At 37.1% G+C, this 20,918-nt stretch overlaps 1 protein-coding gene across 2 annotated transcripts; it reads right to left on the bottom strand.

Annotated features, from left to right (window-relative positions):
• Positions 1-18,171: 18,171 nt before the first annotated feature.
• LOC125139159 (signal-regulatory protein beta-1-like) lies at positions 18,172-19,763 on the bottom strand. Of its 2 annotated transcripts, XR_007138253.1 has the most exons (4): positions 19,680-19,763; positions 19,127-19,510; positions 18,551-18,940; positions 18,172-18,379 (listed from the first exon to the last, which is right to left on the bottom strand). XR_007138253.1 is itself a non-coding variant. In XM_047802172.1 (3 exons), the coding sequence occupies exons 1-3, from the start codon at positions 19,720-19,722 to the stop codon at positions 18,780-18,782; spliced, it is 588 nt and encodes a 195-aa protein (XP_047658128.1). In that variant the 5' UTR covers positions 19,723-19,763; the 3' UTR covers positions 18,172-18,779. The 2 variants fall into 2 exon arrangements, 1 of the variants encoding a protein (XP_047658128.1); XM_047802172.1 differs by having other exon boundaries at positions 18,172-18,940.
• Between the last annotated feature and the right edge of the window lie 1,155 nt (positions 19,764-20,918).

Here is a 20,918-nt window from a genome sequence, read left to right as displayed (position 1 = left end):
CATATCATAGGGATAATATTGGAATTCGTTCACATATAACTTCATACATGTTGTTTAGAGTAATTAGCTTGTAAGATGGAGATAATTTGCTCATATTACTTACACGTGGTGCTGAAGATGAAGAGTAAAATCCAGAAACTGCTCATTGTTGATTTCTTATCAATTCTACAGTGTTTGTATCTCATGTATTAACAGAATGTGAATGCACTTGAAGCACGGTTTGATTTTATATTCATACTGCAGGCGGCCTGTAATGAGCATGCTCAGAATATGACATGTTATTGGTTGTATTTAAAAGAAAAGGCATGTAACACAATCATGTGGTATTCTGATCTGCCTACATCTACACCACATTTTTCCATATTTGTGTTTTGTTGTTGTTCAGAGATATCATGATATTGATGTTATGATCAAATGGAAAATGTGGTTTACTCGTACACACGTGTGTCTACACTAACATCTCTCTGTTGTGTGTTTTAACTGCTCACTGAATTCAGCTTGTATGTACAAATGTCAAAATTACATAAATGTAAATGCTGTGAAACTGTTACACAAAGACTAGGCCCTAAACACCCCAGAGTCACCATCCTGGATGTAGGAGTGTCAGGGGGCTCTTCTGTATGGACACAAAGTACAAATATATCCTTAAAACCTGAAAAAATTAATAAATAAATCTGCTCTTTGTTGTGCTGAATTAGATCAACTTAGACTTGCAAACTACTGACTGTGTGAATTGATGTGTTTCTTCTTTATTGTCTTGTACTTGGATTTGACAGTAAAGCGGAAACACTAGTTGATATATTGTAGTGTTTAAGGATTTTATGCTTCTACATGCTGGCATCATTTCCAATCTTCACTGATTGCACTTTCTTCAACTATGAGCAGAGTATAAATGGGAGACGTATCAGAGTTCAAAAGATGACAAATTGTTAGCACATGTGTCATCCTTTCGGTGGCCAGTTGTCACTGATTTCACTTTCCATAGGTAAGAACAGTGTGTGAAGCATGAAACGGTTTGATTAATACACTAACAGGCCCTACGCTATTAAGAAACAAACTGAGCGCTTCACAAAAACATCGGATTAGGATCAAAATGAAGCATCTGAGTGTACTGTACATTCATATTGAAATTTCATAAATGTATAGCTTTTGTTCTGTCTGGAGGCCAACTGAAATGCAATGCTCAATGCTTTGAACAGTGTTTGACTGTGTGTGTGCATGTGTGTGTGTGTGGTGTGTGAGTGTGTGTTTTGGGTGCGTGTGTAATGCCCCTTTTCCACCGAGGCAGTTCGAGTGCTGGTTCGGAGCCAGAGCCTAATTTAGAACCAGTTCTTTCTGTTTCGACGGCCAAAGCACCGGCTCCGAACCAGGAAAAGTGGTTCTTAAGTAGCACCAAAACGTTGCTGGTCTAGACTTAAGAATTGCTTGTGTCATTAGCTGGGGGCGGGGCTACTGTTAGCGCATTTGATAATTTACCTTAAGTATACTAATGTTTAATACATTTTTACTTTACTGTGATATGATACATTATCAGCACATATGATAGTAGGTAGCTACATGCTAAGGCTAAATTTTTTTCTGTGTTAACGATAAAATAGCGTTATGTACTTTATCGATTACAACCTCCGTTTATACAGATTACACGGATCTGCACGTACACGTTTTATTCGCCGTGTTTGGATGCCAATGCAGGTTCGCAAAGCCATGAGCATTAACAGTAAAGCAACATCCGCCATTGTTGTTGTGTTTGTGTTTGCCGCTGCTGCTCTAACGTTGCTGGGACACGTGACACGTATACAGTGATGTCACACTCGGCGCTGTGATGGCTCTCTAGCCGGTGGAAAGGCAAACCGGTTCTTAGAAGGTTCGCCAGTGGAACCAACTTTGAACCAGCACTAGCGCTAGCTCTGAACCAGCACCCGCTTCTTTCCGGTGGAAAAGAGGCATTGGTGGACATGTTATGTGCAACACCTTCTAACAGACAAATTTGCTGCGGTCTCCGACACCTGTACACGCTTCAACAAGAACTGTGCTGAGAGTTTCACTCCAGGAGAACACATGACCATAGATGAACAGCTGTTCCCTACCATGGTTTGTTGTCCATTCACACAGTATGTCGCAACCAACCAGACAAATTTGGGATCAAGTTCTGGATGGCCACGGATTTGGAGACCAAATATGTCTGCAATGCATCTCCTTACTTGGGAAAGTACCCCAGTAGCCCAGGGTCCAGTTTGCGCAGTGAAGCACAAGCGATTTGCTACTGCACTGGGCATTCCAATGTCCTCCTCTACCCACACAGTGCCATCTTTTGCCGTCTGGCTCAGACAGGGCTTCCCAGTACCAAGGTGCATCTTCTGTGGAGGCATGTTGGGTTCTTGTTCCGTCTCAAAATTAACTTTTGGTGTTATAATTCATTGATGGCCAATGAAAATGAAATGACATCATTTTATTCTGTATGTGTACGAACATGTCAAAAGCCATGGACCATAACTTCACTCAGCTTATGACATTTGTTTACAAACATACATTGAAAACTGAAGTGTTAGCAAGTTTTAATTTTATATATGTATTAGCAACTTTTCATTCTTTCCCAAGTAAGGGATGCCTCATACACACTCCTCTTCATGTCTCATACACACTCTTACTGTTCCAAACACACTCCTCATGTCTCATACACACTCTTACTAGTCCATGCACACTCCTCATGTCTCATACACACTCCTCATGTCTCATACACACTCTTACTGTTCCAAACACACTCCTCATGTCTCATACACGCTCTTACTATTCCATGCACACTCCTCATGTCTCATACACACTCCTCATGTCTCATACACACTCTCACTGTTCCAAACACACTTCTCATGTCTCATACACACTCCTCATATCTCATACACACTTCTCAAGTCTCATACACACTCCTCTGCTAGGCAAAGGCATATCAAAAGTGTGAAATATTTACAAATGTGTGGCCTTTTTTTTCTGGAGGCCTAATGAAATGCAATGCCCAATTTGTATGTGTGTGTGTGTGTGTGTGTGTGTGTGTGTGTGTGTGTGTGTGTGTGTGTGTGTGTGGTGTGTTTTGCGTGTGTGTGTGTGTGTGTGTGTGTTAGTGGACATTTTATGTGTGCATTTTTGTGTCTGTATGTATGTTCATTGCTCTGAAAAGGGCAAAAGTGTGACCTATTGCCCCACTAAATCTGCCCGGGTAAAATTGACTCGGGAGGACTTGAGAAGGAAAGTATTTATTTTACAAACACATAGTTCAATGAACATAGACAAAATTAATTTTACTTGCAAAGTTCATAATTTGGAACAATCCTGGTCAATTTCAGGCAAATATGTGGAAGGAAACCCAAGTTATGACACATTAAACTTTCCAGATGAGTCAAATAGACCCCAGGTCTGCACAAGGGTTATATAAATATGATATGTACTTTGGCAATGACAAACCTTAGCACACACTTTTTTTAATATAAATAAAACAGACTATATTGTATAGACAGGCCGTGAAGGTTTCCATGTCACACACAGAGGTTTGGCCTGCCTTGCAGCTGAGCTACTCTGAGTGAACAAATGCAAATGAGCCAGGCCTCACAGGTGATGGGGACTTTGCACAACAAAAGCAGGGCTGAAGAACTGTGAAAATCTCAACGGGGGAATCACACCTCAGGACCCGCACCAGAAAAAAAAAGTCAGTAATTCTAGTGTTAACACCAACTGCATCACCAAGAAAACCCAGCAGTGTCTTTACTTCCTAGGAAGGATGATAAAAGCCGATCTCCCTCCCCCCATCTTGACCATGTTCTACAGAGGGAGCATGGAGAGCATCCTGAGCAAATGTCTGTTTTGGGAACTGCACCAACTCGGATTGCCAGACTCTGCAGTGGATTGTGAGGACAGCTGAGAAGATCATCGGAGTCTCTCTTCCCTCTATCACGGACATCTACACCATACGCTGCTTCCACAAAGCTGGCAGCATTGTGAATGAACCCACACACCCTTCACACACACTCTTCACCCCAAACACTATTCACACACACACTTAACCTTCATGCCTTCTTTTAAACTGTACCAGAGTATTCGGGCCCTCACAACCAGACTGTGCAACAGTTTCTCCATGCAAGCCATCAAACTCCTCAACAACCAGAAGTGAACTGAACAGAACATGCACACATACACTGAATTTTTACACAATGTACTGTATAATATACAGTATTTACACTGGTTAGAACTATTTTGTGTATATGTCTTGTAGTGTATTGTCTGTTTGCACACAATGTTTCATATTCCTAGAGAAATGTCACATTTCATTATGTACTGCGTAGGGTTGTACCGATACCACTTGTTCTCTTCCGATCCGATTCCAATGCCAGCGTTTGCCAGTATCGGCCGATATCCATCCGATATCTGTGTTCTTTTCCACCTTTAAAACTAAAGAATGTATACAACTCGCTTAGTTATTAAGATTTATTTGTTTCTGGCAAAGAAATACAAAAATGCCCATTACTGGATGGAAAATGAAAACAAAAAAAACCTTAAAAAAGTATTAATAACAAACAGTAGCAGTAGCAAACAGTACTTTTAACAGTTAGTGGTATAATCTAAACCATATATACTGCAATTATTAAATTAAATTATTTTCTAAAGAAAAGGCAATATTTTAAATTTAATCTTATATTAGAACTCTTGAAACACAATGCAAAATGTATTAAACAGTAAACCTTGTACGCAAATGAGCAACATGTTTAAGCACTGAGGTAAATGGAAAGGGGACCTGCTAAACTTGCCTGTCTGTCACAGGCGGTTGTGCAACATATTTCCCATAAAATTTATTACATATATTTTCATTAATGCAATTTAATATATCAGTGCAGTTTTCTTATAAGTTTAAGCAATAATCTATGATGTTTGCTTTTCATTAATCAACCACAATGGGCATGGCCGTCGGAAGCAACTAAAAAGTGGACGTGTCCTGTCCCACACACATATAATTGTTCCAACGCCCATAGAGTTCAGGAAGCAGCAGCGTGGTCAATGCTGTAGGTAAAACGCGGAATGGAGTTTAATTTATTAGGTCATTCCTCAAGCAGAATGGATTCAACTGGCAGCGCTCTGAAATGTAATAAAAAAAGACATTATGCACTGAATAGAGACGGTAAAAGTAGGTGGGTCCAAAATTATTGGTCTTAAAAAGTGGGTGGGTCATATAATGGTTCCAAAGTCCATGACCACAGGTATCGGATTAGGAAAGGTCATGCAGCTTCTCCACCACAGTCCAATTGAAGATTTGTGATGTAGGTGGCGCTGCAACGAAACTGGAGACAGGATGTCTGAGCAGCCCAGTGTACAGCTTCTCCAGCACAGTCCTATCCACACCACAGAGTCTTCTGCATGCTAGCATGTGATAAGAGACACTGCAGCATTTAAGCCACAACCAACAGACTGACTAACAGCTTCTTTATTAGTCATGAAAAAGTCATAGACCTTCAGGGCTCAGATGGGTTAATAAAACAAGCCCCGCCCCCTGTTACTATAAAGATCACATAGCTTTACATAGCGTTGAATCCGACACACTTCCTGGTTTGTTACATACATTCTATTTTTTTATTCATTTGCTTGGACATTTATTTTTATCTTCAGCAAAGTTCAGAGACATACAGATCATACAATAAAATCAACACAAAGTTCAATACTGTCGTCATATAAAAGAGTTTTACAATGTTCTCTGTCTTTTAGGTTATTAACAGGAAACAGAAAAAAAGACTTTAATATTTAATATGTGCAAATTTATTTAATGTGTATAATTACAAGCTTAATTAAACGTTATGTTAAACATAATTTATATAATCAAATTTATTAATTTATTATTGTATACAGCAATTCTGCTGCTTTATACAGACTTATACTGACTCATTTGAAATTAACATAAAATATTTAATAATCTTGTAATAATTAAATGTTTAAAATGAAAATCTGAAATAAATTTCCATGTAGTCAGGATATTTAATTTGCTAAAACATGATCACTGTTTTTCTTGTGTGTTTCACTGTGTTATGAATCATCTACGTTATATCTTATATCTTATATCTTACAGTTGTATTCACACTCGAGTACACACACTCATCTGATGATCCAGTTTTTCTTTCTGCAGCTTTGACTTTCTTCTTGGAGAATTTTAGAGCTGCGTAATTCTGTGTTTCAGCTTCAGTTTCCTGATAAATATAAAAACATAAGAAATCGAGCTCACAGTAATAAAAATACAATACGAGTAACTGCAAAATACACAATAAACTACACAGTCTGTGGTGTGAAGATAAAAGTTTGGGATTTTTGTGTAAATCTGATCAAACTGACTGTATAAATTATATCTAGAACATCAGGAGGAAAAATATCTGAATGTAGAGACATTTTATTTTACTCATTATAAATAAAGCAGACACAGTGATATCTACAGAAAGAACAGAATGATCTGTAGAGTATATAATAGTGAAAAGATCAGTATTTATTTGTACACATACCTGCATTGTTCCTGGAGAATCTTCAATAAAAGCATTTACTATGAATACAGAAACACACCAATTAGTGAATTTATCATAAAAAGAAAAATAACTTTATTTATTATCTGATGACAAAAACACTTACTTTTATCACATTTTCTTCTCCTCAGTATGAAATAAGTGAGACAGAAAATCAGAAGTGCGCACAAACCCAAAGCCAATCCCAAACCGATCACTGTCCGATGTAGAGATCTGATCATTTCTGATTCTGTTATTTCACCACATTATATTTAGATTAGTACAAAACACTGACATCTCACCTGTGTTGTGTTGTGTGTTGGTGTTAGTGTTGTTTCCATGCAGTGTTGGTTCACACACCACTGAATGATCACACAGAGCTGCTTTAGATGTTTCTGATGCAATAGTAACATGATCACCTATAAACATTGATCAAGATTCACTTAGTAAAAGTCTGTAACTCAGTGTTGTTGAAGAAAACACAGTTAACATTTCACTACTTCATTATTATTTATCTTCCAGGTTGAACACATTTAATTACCTTTAATTTAATAATAATTAATTATGAACACCTTTAAAATACCTTTAATTTGTAAATAAGTTCCATCTCCAAACACAATCTCGGGTCTCATCACTGCACAGTAGTACATGGCTTCATCAGACTGAGTGATGTTTAAAATTATAATATCGTAGCACTTTGAAAATTTTTCTATTTGAAAACGAGACTGTTGGAATCCAGTGTGAAAAGTTTCTCTATAGCTTTTATACAATGTGACTACAATCTGAGGTTTTTTTTTGTTTGGTTGTTTAAACAAGTCTATTAGTCCAATCACATTCTGAGAATCATAACAACACCGTAGAGTCGCAGAGTCTCCGATATTCACACTGAGCTCTTCATCAGGCTGATAAACTGGTGGCTTTGTGACAGATTGTGCAGTAACCCAGTGTCTACCAGGATGGACTGTATCTAAAACATCAGAGGTACATTGTTCAGGTCATGAAATCATTAGTAAACACCATATTATAGGGATAATATTGGAATTCATTCACATACAACTTCATACATGTTGTTTAGAGTAATTAGCTTGTAAGATGGAGATAATTTGCTCATATTACTTACACGTGGTGCTGAAGATGAAGAGTAAAATCCAGAAACTGCTCATTGTTGATTTCTTATCAATTCTACAGTGTTTGTATCTCATGTATTAACAGAATGTGAATGCACTTGAAGCACGGTTTGATTTTATATTCATACTGCAGGCGGCCTGTAATGAGCATGCTCAGAATATGACATGTTATTGGTTGTATTTAAAAGAAAAGGCATGTAACACAATCATGTGGTATTCTGATCTGCCTACATCTACACCACATTTTTCCATTTTTGTGTTGTTTTGTTGTTCAGAGATATCACGATATTGATGTTATGATCAAATGGAAAATGTGGTTTACTCGTACACACGTGTGTCTACTCTAACATCTCTCTGTTGTGTGTTTTAACTGCTCACTGAATTCAGCTTGTATGTTCAAATGTCAAAATTACATAAATGTAAATGCTGTGAAACTGTTACACAAAGACTAGGCCCTAAACACCCCAGACTCACCATCCTGGACGTAGGAGTGTCAGTGGGCTCTTCTGTATGGACACAAAGTACAAATATATCCTTAAAATCTGACCAAATTAATAAATAAATCTGCTCTTTGTTGTGCTGAATTAGATCAGCTTAGACTTGCAAACTACTGCAACTACTTGCAAGTAGTTCCATAGGTAAGAACAGTGTGTGAGGTATGAATTAACAGTGCAATAGCAAATCTGTTCATAAAACATTGCAATCTACACAAAATAATTGTAGACGTATCAAATGAGAAATTGTTAGGCATGTCTCGTCCTTGTGGTGTACAGTAAGCAAACCACCACAAAGCACAAACTACTTCCAACCGAAGTAACTGTTGATGCAAAAAGAAGCTGTCTGTATACTTATACGTATTGTACACAAATATATGAAACCAAAGGGGGATAAAATAGACCCAAATGCAGGATAGCATGAAATAAACTGGGATTATTAAATAAAAAACACGAAACAAAGACGCAGAATAGGACACACTATAACATAACAACAACAGAGGATTCCACACTGCTTAAGGCAACACAGCTCGACTAAATACTAATCACAATTAGACACAACAGGTGTGCAGAGGCGGGGAGGAAGAGACAAGGGCGGGGCAGACACTTGAACACCGAACATAACAAAAGCACATGGCCAATGTCCGGGCTAGATCCTGACACCTTAGGTCACTCATCAATGCTAACCGTCAGTTTAAATGGTGTCAGCAGCAGAAATCTTGGGCTGTGGACAATGGAAAACATGTATATTTCTCTGGTGAGACCATCTTCACTGTCTTTCACACATCCAAAGGAGTTATGTTCTGGAGAAGCCACAAAGAAGTTTACTATCTGTATTGCATGCATAGAGTAAATTACATAGGGGATCACTGATGGTTTTTGATGATGAAATCTTAGTCTTTTGTACTTTTATCATCCTTTTTCTTCCTGTTGCTCTTGTCCTGTGGCTGATGTGAAACCAAACTTTTCCAGTGAAATCAATTAGGACTGTACTCTACTCTACTCTACTCTACTCGCCTTTAATTCAGAAAGGTGTACAAGCCAAATCTTGTTTATGCCACATCTCTGCTATGCTAGTTCCAGCATACCACTCATCAGACGCTGTAAACCTGTTCTGAAGCAGGTGAAAACTTACATTGGCAAGTGCATTGATTACATGACCTTCTCTGAGACCAACACCTTATGCTCCAACCAGAAGCCGTGGATGACTGCAATAGTGTGTGTGCTGCTGAAGTTTTTGAGACTCCACCTTCAGATAGAGGTCTTCTCGGGTCCAAAGAAATGTACCCGACCCAAAGTGACCTGAATCACTTTTTACTCGAACCCGGCGTGCATAATAATTATTATTTTTTAAAGAAAGACCCGATCCGAGACAAACCCGAAAAAATTTGACCTGAATCCGACCCGACCTGTTGCCAATTTTTTTTTGACCCGACTGGATCAATGTTGCATGACTCTACACTACAGTAACCGCTACAGTGTGGATTCAACATTGATTGACAGGTCTGTTTCAACGAAAATTAGCTTACCGCCAGCCACACGTCACCAGCCACATGTCGCAAGCAGTCTTGGCAAAAAGAGGAGAGGTTGGAAAAGGGCTCGAGTCGATGCACACACACGAGATACAGTAGTTCGGGTCTTCTCGGGTCCGTTCGGTAAAGACACATTCATTTTAAATTACCCGAAACCCGATGCTGCTATTATTAGACCCGACCCGTGGCCGAGGTACACGTGAAACTTTTAGGACCTCAGGTTTTCGGATCTAAGTGTACCCGTGAAGACCTCTACCTTCAGAGCAAGGGACAAGACGGCCTTAAGAACAGCAAGGGCCAAATTTTCCCGAGCCATCTTTGAGGCAAAGCATGCACAGGCCCAGAGAATCCACAGCCACTTTTTGGACAGCTGAGACACCCAGTGCATGTGGCAGGGAATCCAGGTGATAATGAAGTACAAGACAGTTTCACCTGCTTGTGACAGTGATGCCTTCCTCCCATATGAAGAACAGCAGTGCTGAACTTCTATGCTCAGCTTGAGGTGCAGAACAAAGTAGCAGCAAGGAAGACCATTACCCCCCCCCCCCAAAAAAAAAGGACTAGGTACTCTGTCTAACCACAGCTAATGTAAATATAACTCTAAGTAGATTTAAGACAAGGAAGTCTTCTGGACCAGACAACATTTCTGGTAGAGTGCTCAGTGAATGCTCATAACAGCTAGCAGATGTCTTCACTGATATCTTCAACATTTCTCTGTGCATCTCCATTGTTCCTACGTTCATCAAGACAACCACTATTGTACTCATGCCAAAATAGTCTACAGTGTTCTGCCTCAATGACTATCATCCCATCGCACTCACAACCATGCTGATGAAGTGCTTCGAGAGGCTTATCACGAGGCACATCAAGACCAAGCTCCCACCTTCACTGGACCCCTTGCAGTTTGTGTATACAGTAGTCGAAAATACTCCATGGACAATGCCATTGACACGACCCTTCATCCCTCCCTCACTCACCTGGACAAAACAGACATAAACTTATGAATGCTGTTCACTGACTTTAGTTCAGCATTTAACACAATCAACTCTCAGCACCTGATTGAGAAGCTGTGTCTGCTGGATATGAACAGGTCCTGGACTTCCTGACTGGGAAGTCATCAAGAATGACGTGTCAGCATACAGAGAGGATTACTGCCTGGTGGAAAGTCATCAACCTGTCTCTTAATGTGTACAAAAAACAAAAAAAAAAAGTTTGAACATCAACAAATTGTCTGTGGAGATCAAAAGCACAAAAATCCTTGCTGTTCATCTGGTGGAGAACTTCACCTGGTCACTTAACACCAACTGCATCACCAAGAAAACCTTTCATGTCTTTACTTTCTAGGAAAGATGATAAAAGCCGACCCCCCCCCCCCCCCCCCATCCTGACCATGTTCTACAGAGGGAGCATTGAGAGCATCCTAACCAAATGTCTGGTTTGGGAAATGTCTCGGATCGTCAGACTCTGCAGTGGATTGTGAGGACAGCTGTGATCATCTGAGTCTATCTTCCCTCTATCATAGACATCATGGACACGCTGCTTCCGCAAAGCTGGCAGCATTTTGAATCACCCCACTCACCCCACACACCCCTCACACACACCCTTCACCCCAAACACTACTCACACTTCAGCTTCATGCCTTCTTTTAAAACGTACCAGAGTATTCGGGCCCTCACAACCAGAAGGTTGGTGCAACCCATCAAACTCCTCAACAACCAGAACTGAACTGAACAGATCATGCACACAAACACTGAATTTTTACACAATGTACTGTATAATATACAGTATTTACACTGGTTGGAACTATTTTGTGTATAGGTCTTGTAGGGTATTGTCTGGTTGCACACAATGTTTCATAGTCCTAGAGAAATATTATCTCATTTCATTATCTCCTGTGTCAGCTATATATGCTTGAAATGACAATAAAAGCTTCTTATCTTGTCTTGACTTGACCTGATTGGCCCTATGATGCTGCTTTGTAGGCTAAATCTCCATTCCATTTGATTGAAGGTTTGTGATGTAGGTGGTGCTGCAGTGAAACTGGAGACAAGATGTGCAATGCAGCATTTAAGCCACAACCAACAGACTCACTAACAGTTTCTTTATTAGTCATAGACCTTCAGGGCTCAGATGGGTTAATAAAACAAGCCCCGCCCCCTGTTACTATAAAGATCACATAGGTTGACATAGCTTGAATCCGACACGCTTCCTGTTTTGTAACATATTTTATATCAACACTTTTTATTCAATTGCTTGTATATTTATTTTGTCTTCAGCAAAGTTCAGAGTCATACAGATCATACAATAAAATCAACACAAAGCACAACACTGTCATCATATAAAAGAGTTTTACAAAGTTCTCTGTCTTTTAGGTTATTAACAGGAAACAGAAAAATACTTAAATATTTAATATGTGCAAATTTATTTAATATGTATAATTATAAGCTTAATGTATACAGAATTAATATAATCAAATTTATTCATTTATTATTATATACAGCAATTCTGCTGCTATATACAGACTTTACTGACTCATACTGAGTTTTAAATTAGCATAAAATATTTAATAATCTTGTTGTAATTAGACTTTTAAAATGAAAATCTGTAATAAATTTCCATGTGGTCAAGATATTTAATTTGCTAAAACATGATCACTGTTTTTCTCGTGTGTTTCACTGTGTTATGAATCATCTACGTTATATCTTATATCTAATATCTTACAGTTGTTTTCACACTCGAGTACACACACTCATCTGATGATCCAGTTTTTCTCTTTTCAGCTTTGACTTTCTTCTTGGAGAATTTTAGAGCTGCGTAATTCTGTGTTTCAGCTTCAGTTTCCTGAGAAATATAAAAAAAAACATAATACACAAAATTACACAGTCAGTGGTGTAAAGATAAGGGATAAGTTAGGGATTGGTGTGTAAAAATTGGTGTAATTTATTTGTACACATACCTGCTTTGTTCCTAGAGAATCTTCAATAAAAGCATTTACTATGAATACAGAAACACACCAATTAGTGTTTTTAATATGAATAAAAATAATTATGTTTGTGTTGTGCTGTTGTACAGAGATGTATGTTATAGTTGTTATGACAGAATGGAAAATGTGGTTTCCTCTTGCACACATGTGTCTACACTAATATTTCACTGTTGTGTGTTTTTACTGCTCATGTAATTCAGCTTGTATGTAGAAAAGTCCAAATTACATAAACTTTAGTGATGTGAAACTGTCACACAAAGACTAGGCCCTATACACCCCAGAGTCACCATCCTGCATGTAGGAGTGTCAGTGGGCTCTTCTGTATGAACACAAAGAACAAATATATCCTATAAATCTGAATAAAAAGAAAAGATCTGCTTTTTGTGTCAGGATCCAGCCCAGGCTTTTTGACCGCCCTCGTCTCTTCCTCCCCGCCTTTGCACACCTGTTCCTCATGTGTAAATTGTCTTGTGTATCTAACCGTGCCGCATTGCCTATGGTGGCGCAGAATCCTTGTCCCTTGTTGAGTCTATGACGTCTCTTGTCATGTCTGGTTTCATGTTTTTTTTAGTAATTAATCCTGTTTATTTTAGCTATCCTGCATTTGGGTCTGTTTTTATCTCCGCACCGCTGACAGAAGGATTCCGCCTGACTCAGACCCAGCAGGATAGCTTCAGCCTGGACCGGCTTACTGCGGGAGCATTTTTCTTTTTCCAGACTGTTCTCTCAGCCCTGTTTGTCCCTGGACTTTAGTTTATTTTTTGTGGGGTGACATCAGTCTGTTTACTTTTTGTTTACTTTTTGTTTACTTTTTGCTCCATGGTGGAGGATTTTTCTGGCCCTCCCTCCCATTCTGGCGTTCGAGACGTGGGTTTGGCCGCGGTGTGTTGGGCGTTGTGCTCAGTCCTTCTGCTTGGATGTAGATATCGCTCGGCCCTTCTGCTCTGCAGTGGACGTCGTTCTGCCCTTATGCTTGGCGTTTGACGTCGGTCGACCCTCTCTGGCTGTGCCACCAAGTGCCTTGCTAACCCCCCACCTGCCTCGCTGTGTGCCTTGCTCCCCCACCTGCTTTGCCATGTGCCTTGCTCCCCCCAACTGCCTCACCGTGTGCCTTGCTCCCCCCTCCTGGATCTCGTCAGGATCGTGTGTGTGTGTTTGGGTAGGTGGGTGTTTGGGTTGGGGTCGGGGGGGGGGGGGGGGGGGGTGTGTGTGCTTACTGGAAGGATCCAGCCCGGACTTTTGGCCATATGCGTTTGTTTATGTCCTGTGTCACGTGTCTGCCACACCCTTGTCCCTTTCTCCCCACCTGTGCACACTTGTTCCTCATGTGTTAATTTTCTTGTGTATTTAACCGTGCCACGTTGCCTATAGCGGTGCGGAATCCTTGTACCTTTTTGCATCTATGTCATCTCTTGTCATGTCTGTTTTCATGTTTTTTTAGTTATTAATCCTGTTTATTATAGCTATCCTGCATTTGGGTCTGTTTTTATCCCCGCACCGCTGACATTTTGTTGTGCTGAATTAGATCAGTTTAGACATGGTATCTACTGACATTGTGTGAACTGATGTATTTCTAGCTAATTGTATTGCACTGGGGTTGGACAATGAATCTGAAACAGTGGCCAATATACTGTACTGTTGGAGGTTGTTGCACCTCTCTATGCTGACCATCTTGGCCAAACATCACTGATTTCATTTTCCATAAGTAAGAGCAGAATGGGAATGGGAGACATATCAGAGTTTAAAAGAGGACAAAGTGGTACAAGTGTCTCGTCCTTGTGGTGTATAGTGAGCTACGAAATCGAGATGTACCATGGAAGCTACATGAAGGTTTCTTCCTGGAAGCCATCAAACTCCTCAACATAAACTGAACTGTATGGAATACACACACACACACACACACACACACACACACACACACACACACACACACACACACACACACACACACACACACTGTATTTTTGCACAATGTACTGTATAATATACTTTTTTGTACACTGGTTGGAACTATTTTGTGTATATATCCTCTGTATTGTTTTGTATTGTCTGTTTGCGCTGATTGGTTGCTGTGTAGCTTCATTGTCCTAGAAAAACGTCACATTTCATTATGTACTGCGTCAGCTATATATGCTTTACATGACAATAAAAGCTTCTTGTATTGTCTTGACTTGACCTGATACTGCTGCTCTGTAGGCTAAATCTCCATTCCTTTTGATTGAAGGTTTGTGATGTAGGTGGCGCTGCAGTGAAACTGGAGACAGGATGTCTGAGCAGCCCAGTGTACAGCTTCTCCAGCACAGTCCTAACCACACCACAGAGTCTTCTGCATGCTAGCATGTGATAAGAGACACTGCAGCATTTAAGCCACAACCAACAGACTCAATAACAGCTTCTTTATTAGTCATGAAAAAGTCATAGACCTTCAGGGCTCAGATGGGTTAATAAAACAAGCCCCGCCCCCTGTTACTATAAAGATCACATAGCTTTACATAGCGTTGAATCCGACACACTTTTTTGGAACATACATTTTCTATCAACACTTTTTTATTTAATTGCTTGTACATTTATATATTTTTATTCTTCAGCAAAGTTCAGAGACATACAGATCATAGAATAAAATCAACACAAAGCACAACACTGTCGTCATATAAAAGAGTTTTACAAAGTTCTCTTTCTTTTGGTTATTAACAGGAAACAGAAAAATACTTTAATAGTTAATATGTGCAAAATTATTTCATATGTATTATTACAAGCTTAATGTAAACAGAATTAATGTCAGCTAATTTATTACATTTTTATCATATACAGCAAATTTGCTGCTATATACAGACTTTACTGACTCATACTGAGGCTGAAATTTTTTCACTTTTTGCAAATACACCTGGATACACAGATTTGCATGTTGCATTTAATTGGTTATTTATAATAGTTTGGAAGATATAATAACAACACCACCACCACCACCACCACCACCACCAACAACAACAACAACATTATTATTATTATTATTATTATTATTATTATTATTATTATTATTATTATTATTATATTACAGTTTCATATACATCACTTCAGAGTACACCAAATTGTCTGACAAGCAAAATTCACTTCTCTTCAATGCTGCATAAGTCAAAGTGTTGAAATGAGAATTCTAAAAAAAAAAAAAATAAAATTGTACAGAGCAACAGATCATATTACAGTGAGATTGTATTACATATAAATATAAGTAGCAGTACATGAATGTAGAAGTAAATACAGTAAATGGATGTAGATTCATGACTATAATCTAAAACTTACCTTCCTACTTTCTGGAGAAATCACTATAAAGAAGAAAAAAATCTGTTAGTCATTTTTACAGAACTGAACTGATTATAATCTAATGACAAAAACACTTACTTTCATCACATTTTCTTCTCCTCAGTAAGAAATAAGTGAGACAGAATATCAGAAGTGCGCACAAACCCAAAGCCGATCCCAAACCGATCACTGTCCGTTTCGCTGTCCGATCACTGATCATTTCTGATTCTGATGCAATAGTAAAAATGATAAACATTGATCAGGATTCACTTAGTAAAAGTCTGTAACTCAGTGTTGTTGAAGAAAACACAGTTAACATTTCACTACTTCACTATTATTTATCTTCCAGGTTGAACATGTTAACAGTCATCAGGAAAATATCACTACATTAAACCAGCAGCTTAAACATTCAGAATCAACTCAGAATCCTACCTTTAATTTGTAAATAAGTTCCATCTCCAAACACAATGTTGTATATCGTCACTGCACAGTAGTACATGGCTTCATCAGACTGAGTGACACTTAAAATTGTGATATTGCAACAGTTTAAAGATTTTTCTATTCGAAAATGAGACTCTTGGAATCCAGTGTGAAAAGTTTCTCCAGCAATTTTATACACTGTGACTACAATCTGGGGTTTTTCTCTCTTTGGTTGCTTAAACCATGTAATTACTCCATCTACATTTTCAGAAATACAACACCGTAGAGTCGTATCCGATATTCACACTGAGCTCTTTATCAGGCTGATAAACTGGTGGCTTTGTTAGAGATTGTGCAGTAACCCAGTGTCTACCAGGATGGACTGTATCTAGAACAACAAACACTCTGATTAGTTAATGAATGTAATTCAGATGTTATTATAAATATAAACAACAATAATTGTAATAATTTGCTCATATTACTTACACATGGTGCTGAAGATGAAAAGTAAAATCCAGAAACTGCTCATTGTTCATTTCTTATCAATTCTACTATGTTTGTGTCTCATTTATTAACAGAATGTGAATGCACTTGAAGCACGGTTTGATATTCTATTCATACTACAGGCGGTCTGTACTGAGCATGCTCAGAATATGACTTGTGATTGGTTGTATTTAAAAGAAAAGGGATGTAACAAAGTCATGTGGTATTCTGACCTGCCTACATCTACACCGCCTCTTTTAATATTACTGTTGTGTTGTACAGAGATGTATGTTATAGATATGACAAAATGGACAATGTGGTTTACTCGTACACTCACGTGTGTCTACACTAACATCTCACTGTTGTGTGTTTTTACTGCTCACTAATCTCATTACGTATACATGAATGTTTATAAAGTAAACGTGTATAAACACTTTTACACAGATTTGACCCTGAACAAATAACAGTCAGCGTCCTGGAACCAGGAAGTGTGTTGAGTTCTGATTGGACACGAAGCCCAAATATAACCTGCACATTGTTAGACATTTAATTGTATTAAACTCTATTGTAATTTTACTTGAGTGTAATTCTACTCTAATTTTCTATTGTATTTTATACATTTTAGCATTTATCTTGGTGACCAATTGTCTCTGAGCAGATGATTATAAAATTTATATCAGAAATATATATATATATATATAATGTTAAATATTTTTTTTTTTACTTTCTGAGGTAAACATTATCAACGATAAACGTATGAATGGAACTTTGAATACATTAAAAAAATACTGTGATGAAGTCAAAATAACATAGAAGTGCAAAAAAATTATTAATAGTTAAAAGATTATTTTATTTATTTATTTGCTTGTTGGATTGTTTTATTTCTTGGGAGGTAGTGGCTCAGTGGTTGGACTACTGATCAGAAGGTCATGAGTTTAAACCCCAGGTCCACCAAGTTGCCCCTCGTGGGCCCCTGAGCAAGGCCCTTAAACCTCAATATTCGTTAATCTTTATTTTTATATTCTATAAAAGTCATCACCTCAGATGTTTGACATTTTATTTTTTCACATTAATTAATTTCACATTTTACATATATGTAAAATATAAAAAATGTCACTTTGTTGCAAATACATACATAAATACATTGATCATTTATAATCGTTTGAATGATATAACAACAACAACAACAATAATAAAAATACTACTACTACTACTTCTACTACTACTACTACTACTACTACTACTACTACTACTACTACTACTAATAATAATAATAATAATAATAATCATGTTGAGATTCTTCTCCTTCCACCTCTTCTTATTATCTTCTTCTTCTTCTTCTTCTTCTTCTTCTTATTATTATTATTATTATTATTATTATTATTATTATTATTATTATTATCAGTTATTTAATATATTACAGTTTCATATACATCACTTTGGAGTACACCAAATTGTCTGACAAGTAAAATTCACTTCTCTGCAATGCTGCATAAGTCAAAGGGTCAAAATGTGAATCCTAAAAAAAAAAAAAAATAAATTCATTTATAAAAAATGTCTTAAATTGTACAGAGCAACAGATCATATTAAAGTGAGATTATATTACATATAAATTATAAGTAGCAGTACATGAATGTAGAAGCAAATACAGTAAAAGGATGTAGATTCATGACTATAATCTAAAACTTACCTTCCTCCTTTCTGGAGAATTCACTATTAAGAAAAAGAAAACTGTTAGTCATTTTTACAGAACTGAACTGATTATTATCTGATGACAAAAACACTTACTTTTATCACCTTTTCTTCTCCTCAGTATGTAATAAGTGAGACAGAAAATCAGAAGTGCGCACAAACCCAAAGCCGATCCCAAACCGATCACTGTCCGATGTAGAGATCTGATCATTTCTGATTCTGTTATTTCACCACACTATATTTAGATTAGTACAAAACACTGACATCTCACCTGTGTTGTGTTGTGTGTTGGTGTTAGTGTTGTTTCCATGCAGTGTTGGTTCACACACCACTGAATGATCACACAGAGCTGCTTTAGATGTTTCTGATGCAATAGTAACATGATCACCTATAAACATTGATCAGGATTCACTTAGTAAAAGTCTGTAACTCAGTGCTGTTGAAGAAAACACAGTTAACATTTCACTACTTCACTATTATTTATCTTCCAGGTTGAACATGTTAACAGTCATCAGGAAAATATCACTACATTAAACCAGGAGCTTAAACATTCAGAATCAACTCAGAATCCTACCTTTAATTTGTAAATAAGTTCCATCTCCAAACACAATGTTGGGTCTCCTCACTGCACAGTAGTACATGGCTTCATCAGACTGAGTGGTGTTTAAAATTATAATACTGAAGCAGTTTGAAGATCTTTCTATTTCAAAACAAGACTTTTGGAATCCAGTGTGAAAAGTTTCCATATTGCTTTTATACACTGTGACTACAATCTGAGGTTTTTTATTCTTTGGTTGTTTAAACAAGTCTATTTGTCCAATCACATTCTGAGAATCATAACAACACCGTAGAGTCGCCGAGACTCCGATATTCACACTGAGCTCTTTATCAGGCTGATAAACTGGTGGCTTTTTGACAGATTGTGCAGTAACCCAGTGTCTACCAGCATGGACTGTGTCTAGAACAAGAAATAAATTAATTATAATTAATAATTATTTCAAAAAACAATATGATTAAACAAAAAATATTGAAATCCTTTTCACATACAACTTCATTTTCTTTTATTGTAATAAACTTTTTTCTATACACATCAAACTAGATGGAGATAATTTGCTCATATTACTTACACATGGTGCTGAAGATGAAAAGTAAAATCCAGAAACTGCTCATTGTTCATTTCTTATCAATTCTACAGTTTGTGTCTCATTTATTAACAGAATGTGAATGCACTTGAAGCACAGTTTGATTTTATATTCATACTGCAGGTGGTCTGTACTGAGCATGCTCAGAATATGACATGTGATTGGTTGTATTTAAAAGAACAGGGATGTAACACAATCGTTTGGTATTCTGACCTGCCTACATGTACACCACATTTTTTAATATTTCCGTTGTGTTGTTGTTCAGAGATATTATTATATTGATGTTATGATCAAATGGAAAATGTGGTTTACTCGTTCACTCACGTGTGTCTACACTAACGTCTCACTGTTGTGTGTTTTTACTGCTCACTAATCTCATTACGTATAAATGAATGTTTATAAAGTAAACGTGTATAAACACTTTTACACAGATTTGACCCTGAACACATAACAGTCAGCGTCCTGGAACCAGGAAGTGTGTTGAGTTCCTGATTGGACACGAAGCCCAAATATAACCTGCACATTGTTAGACATTTTTATTTTATTTATTTATTTACATATTTACTCTATTGTACTCTAATTTCTATTGTATTTTATACATTGTCGCATTTATCTTGGTGACCAATTGTCTCTGAGCAGCTGATTATGAAATATATATCAGAAATATATATATTTTTTTAACTTTCTGAGGTAAACATTTTCAAAGATAAATGTGTGAATGGAACTTTGAATACATAAAAAAAATACCACGATAAAGTCAAAACAAAATAAAAGAACAAAAATTATTTATAGTTAAATGATTTATTTTTATATTTATTATATTTATTTATTTATTTATTATATTTATTTATTTATTTATTTATTTATTTATTTATATCTTTGTTTATTTTATTTCTTTGGCTGTAGTGGCTCAGTGGTTGGACTACTGATCAGAATGTTGTGAGTTTAAACCCCAGGTCCACCATGTTGCCCCTCGTGGGTCCCTGAGCCCTTAACCCTCAATATTTGTTAATCTTTATTTTTATATTTTATAGAAGTTATTACCTCAGACGTTTGACTTTTTTTTTCACATTTATTAATTTCACATTTTACATATATTCAAAAAAAAAAAAAAAAAAAAAAATAAAAAAATATATATATATATATATATATATATATAATATATATATATATATATATATATATATATATATATATATATATATAAATTAAAAAAACATCCCT

Source organism: Tachysurus fulvidraco, chromosome 17 (assembly GCF_022655615.1).
Source record: "Tachysurus fulvidraco isolate hzauxx_2018 chromosome 17, HZAU_PFXX_2.0, whole genome shotgun sequence".
In the NCBI taxonomy this organism is placed as follows: domain Eukaryota; kingdom Metazoa; phylum Chordata; class Actinopteri; order Siluriformes; family Bagridae; genus Tachysurus; species Tachysurus fulvidraco.
The sequence above is the reverse complement of the archived record's forward strand: the minus strand, read 5'-3'. Positions and strand labels throughout refer to the sequence as shown.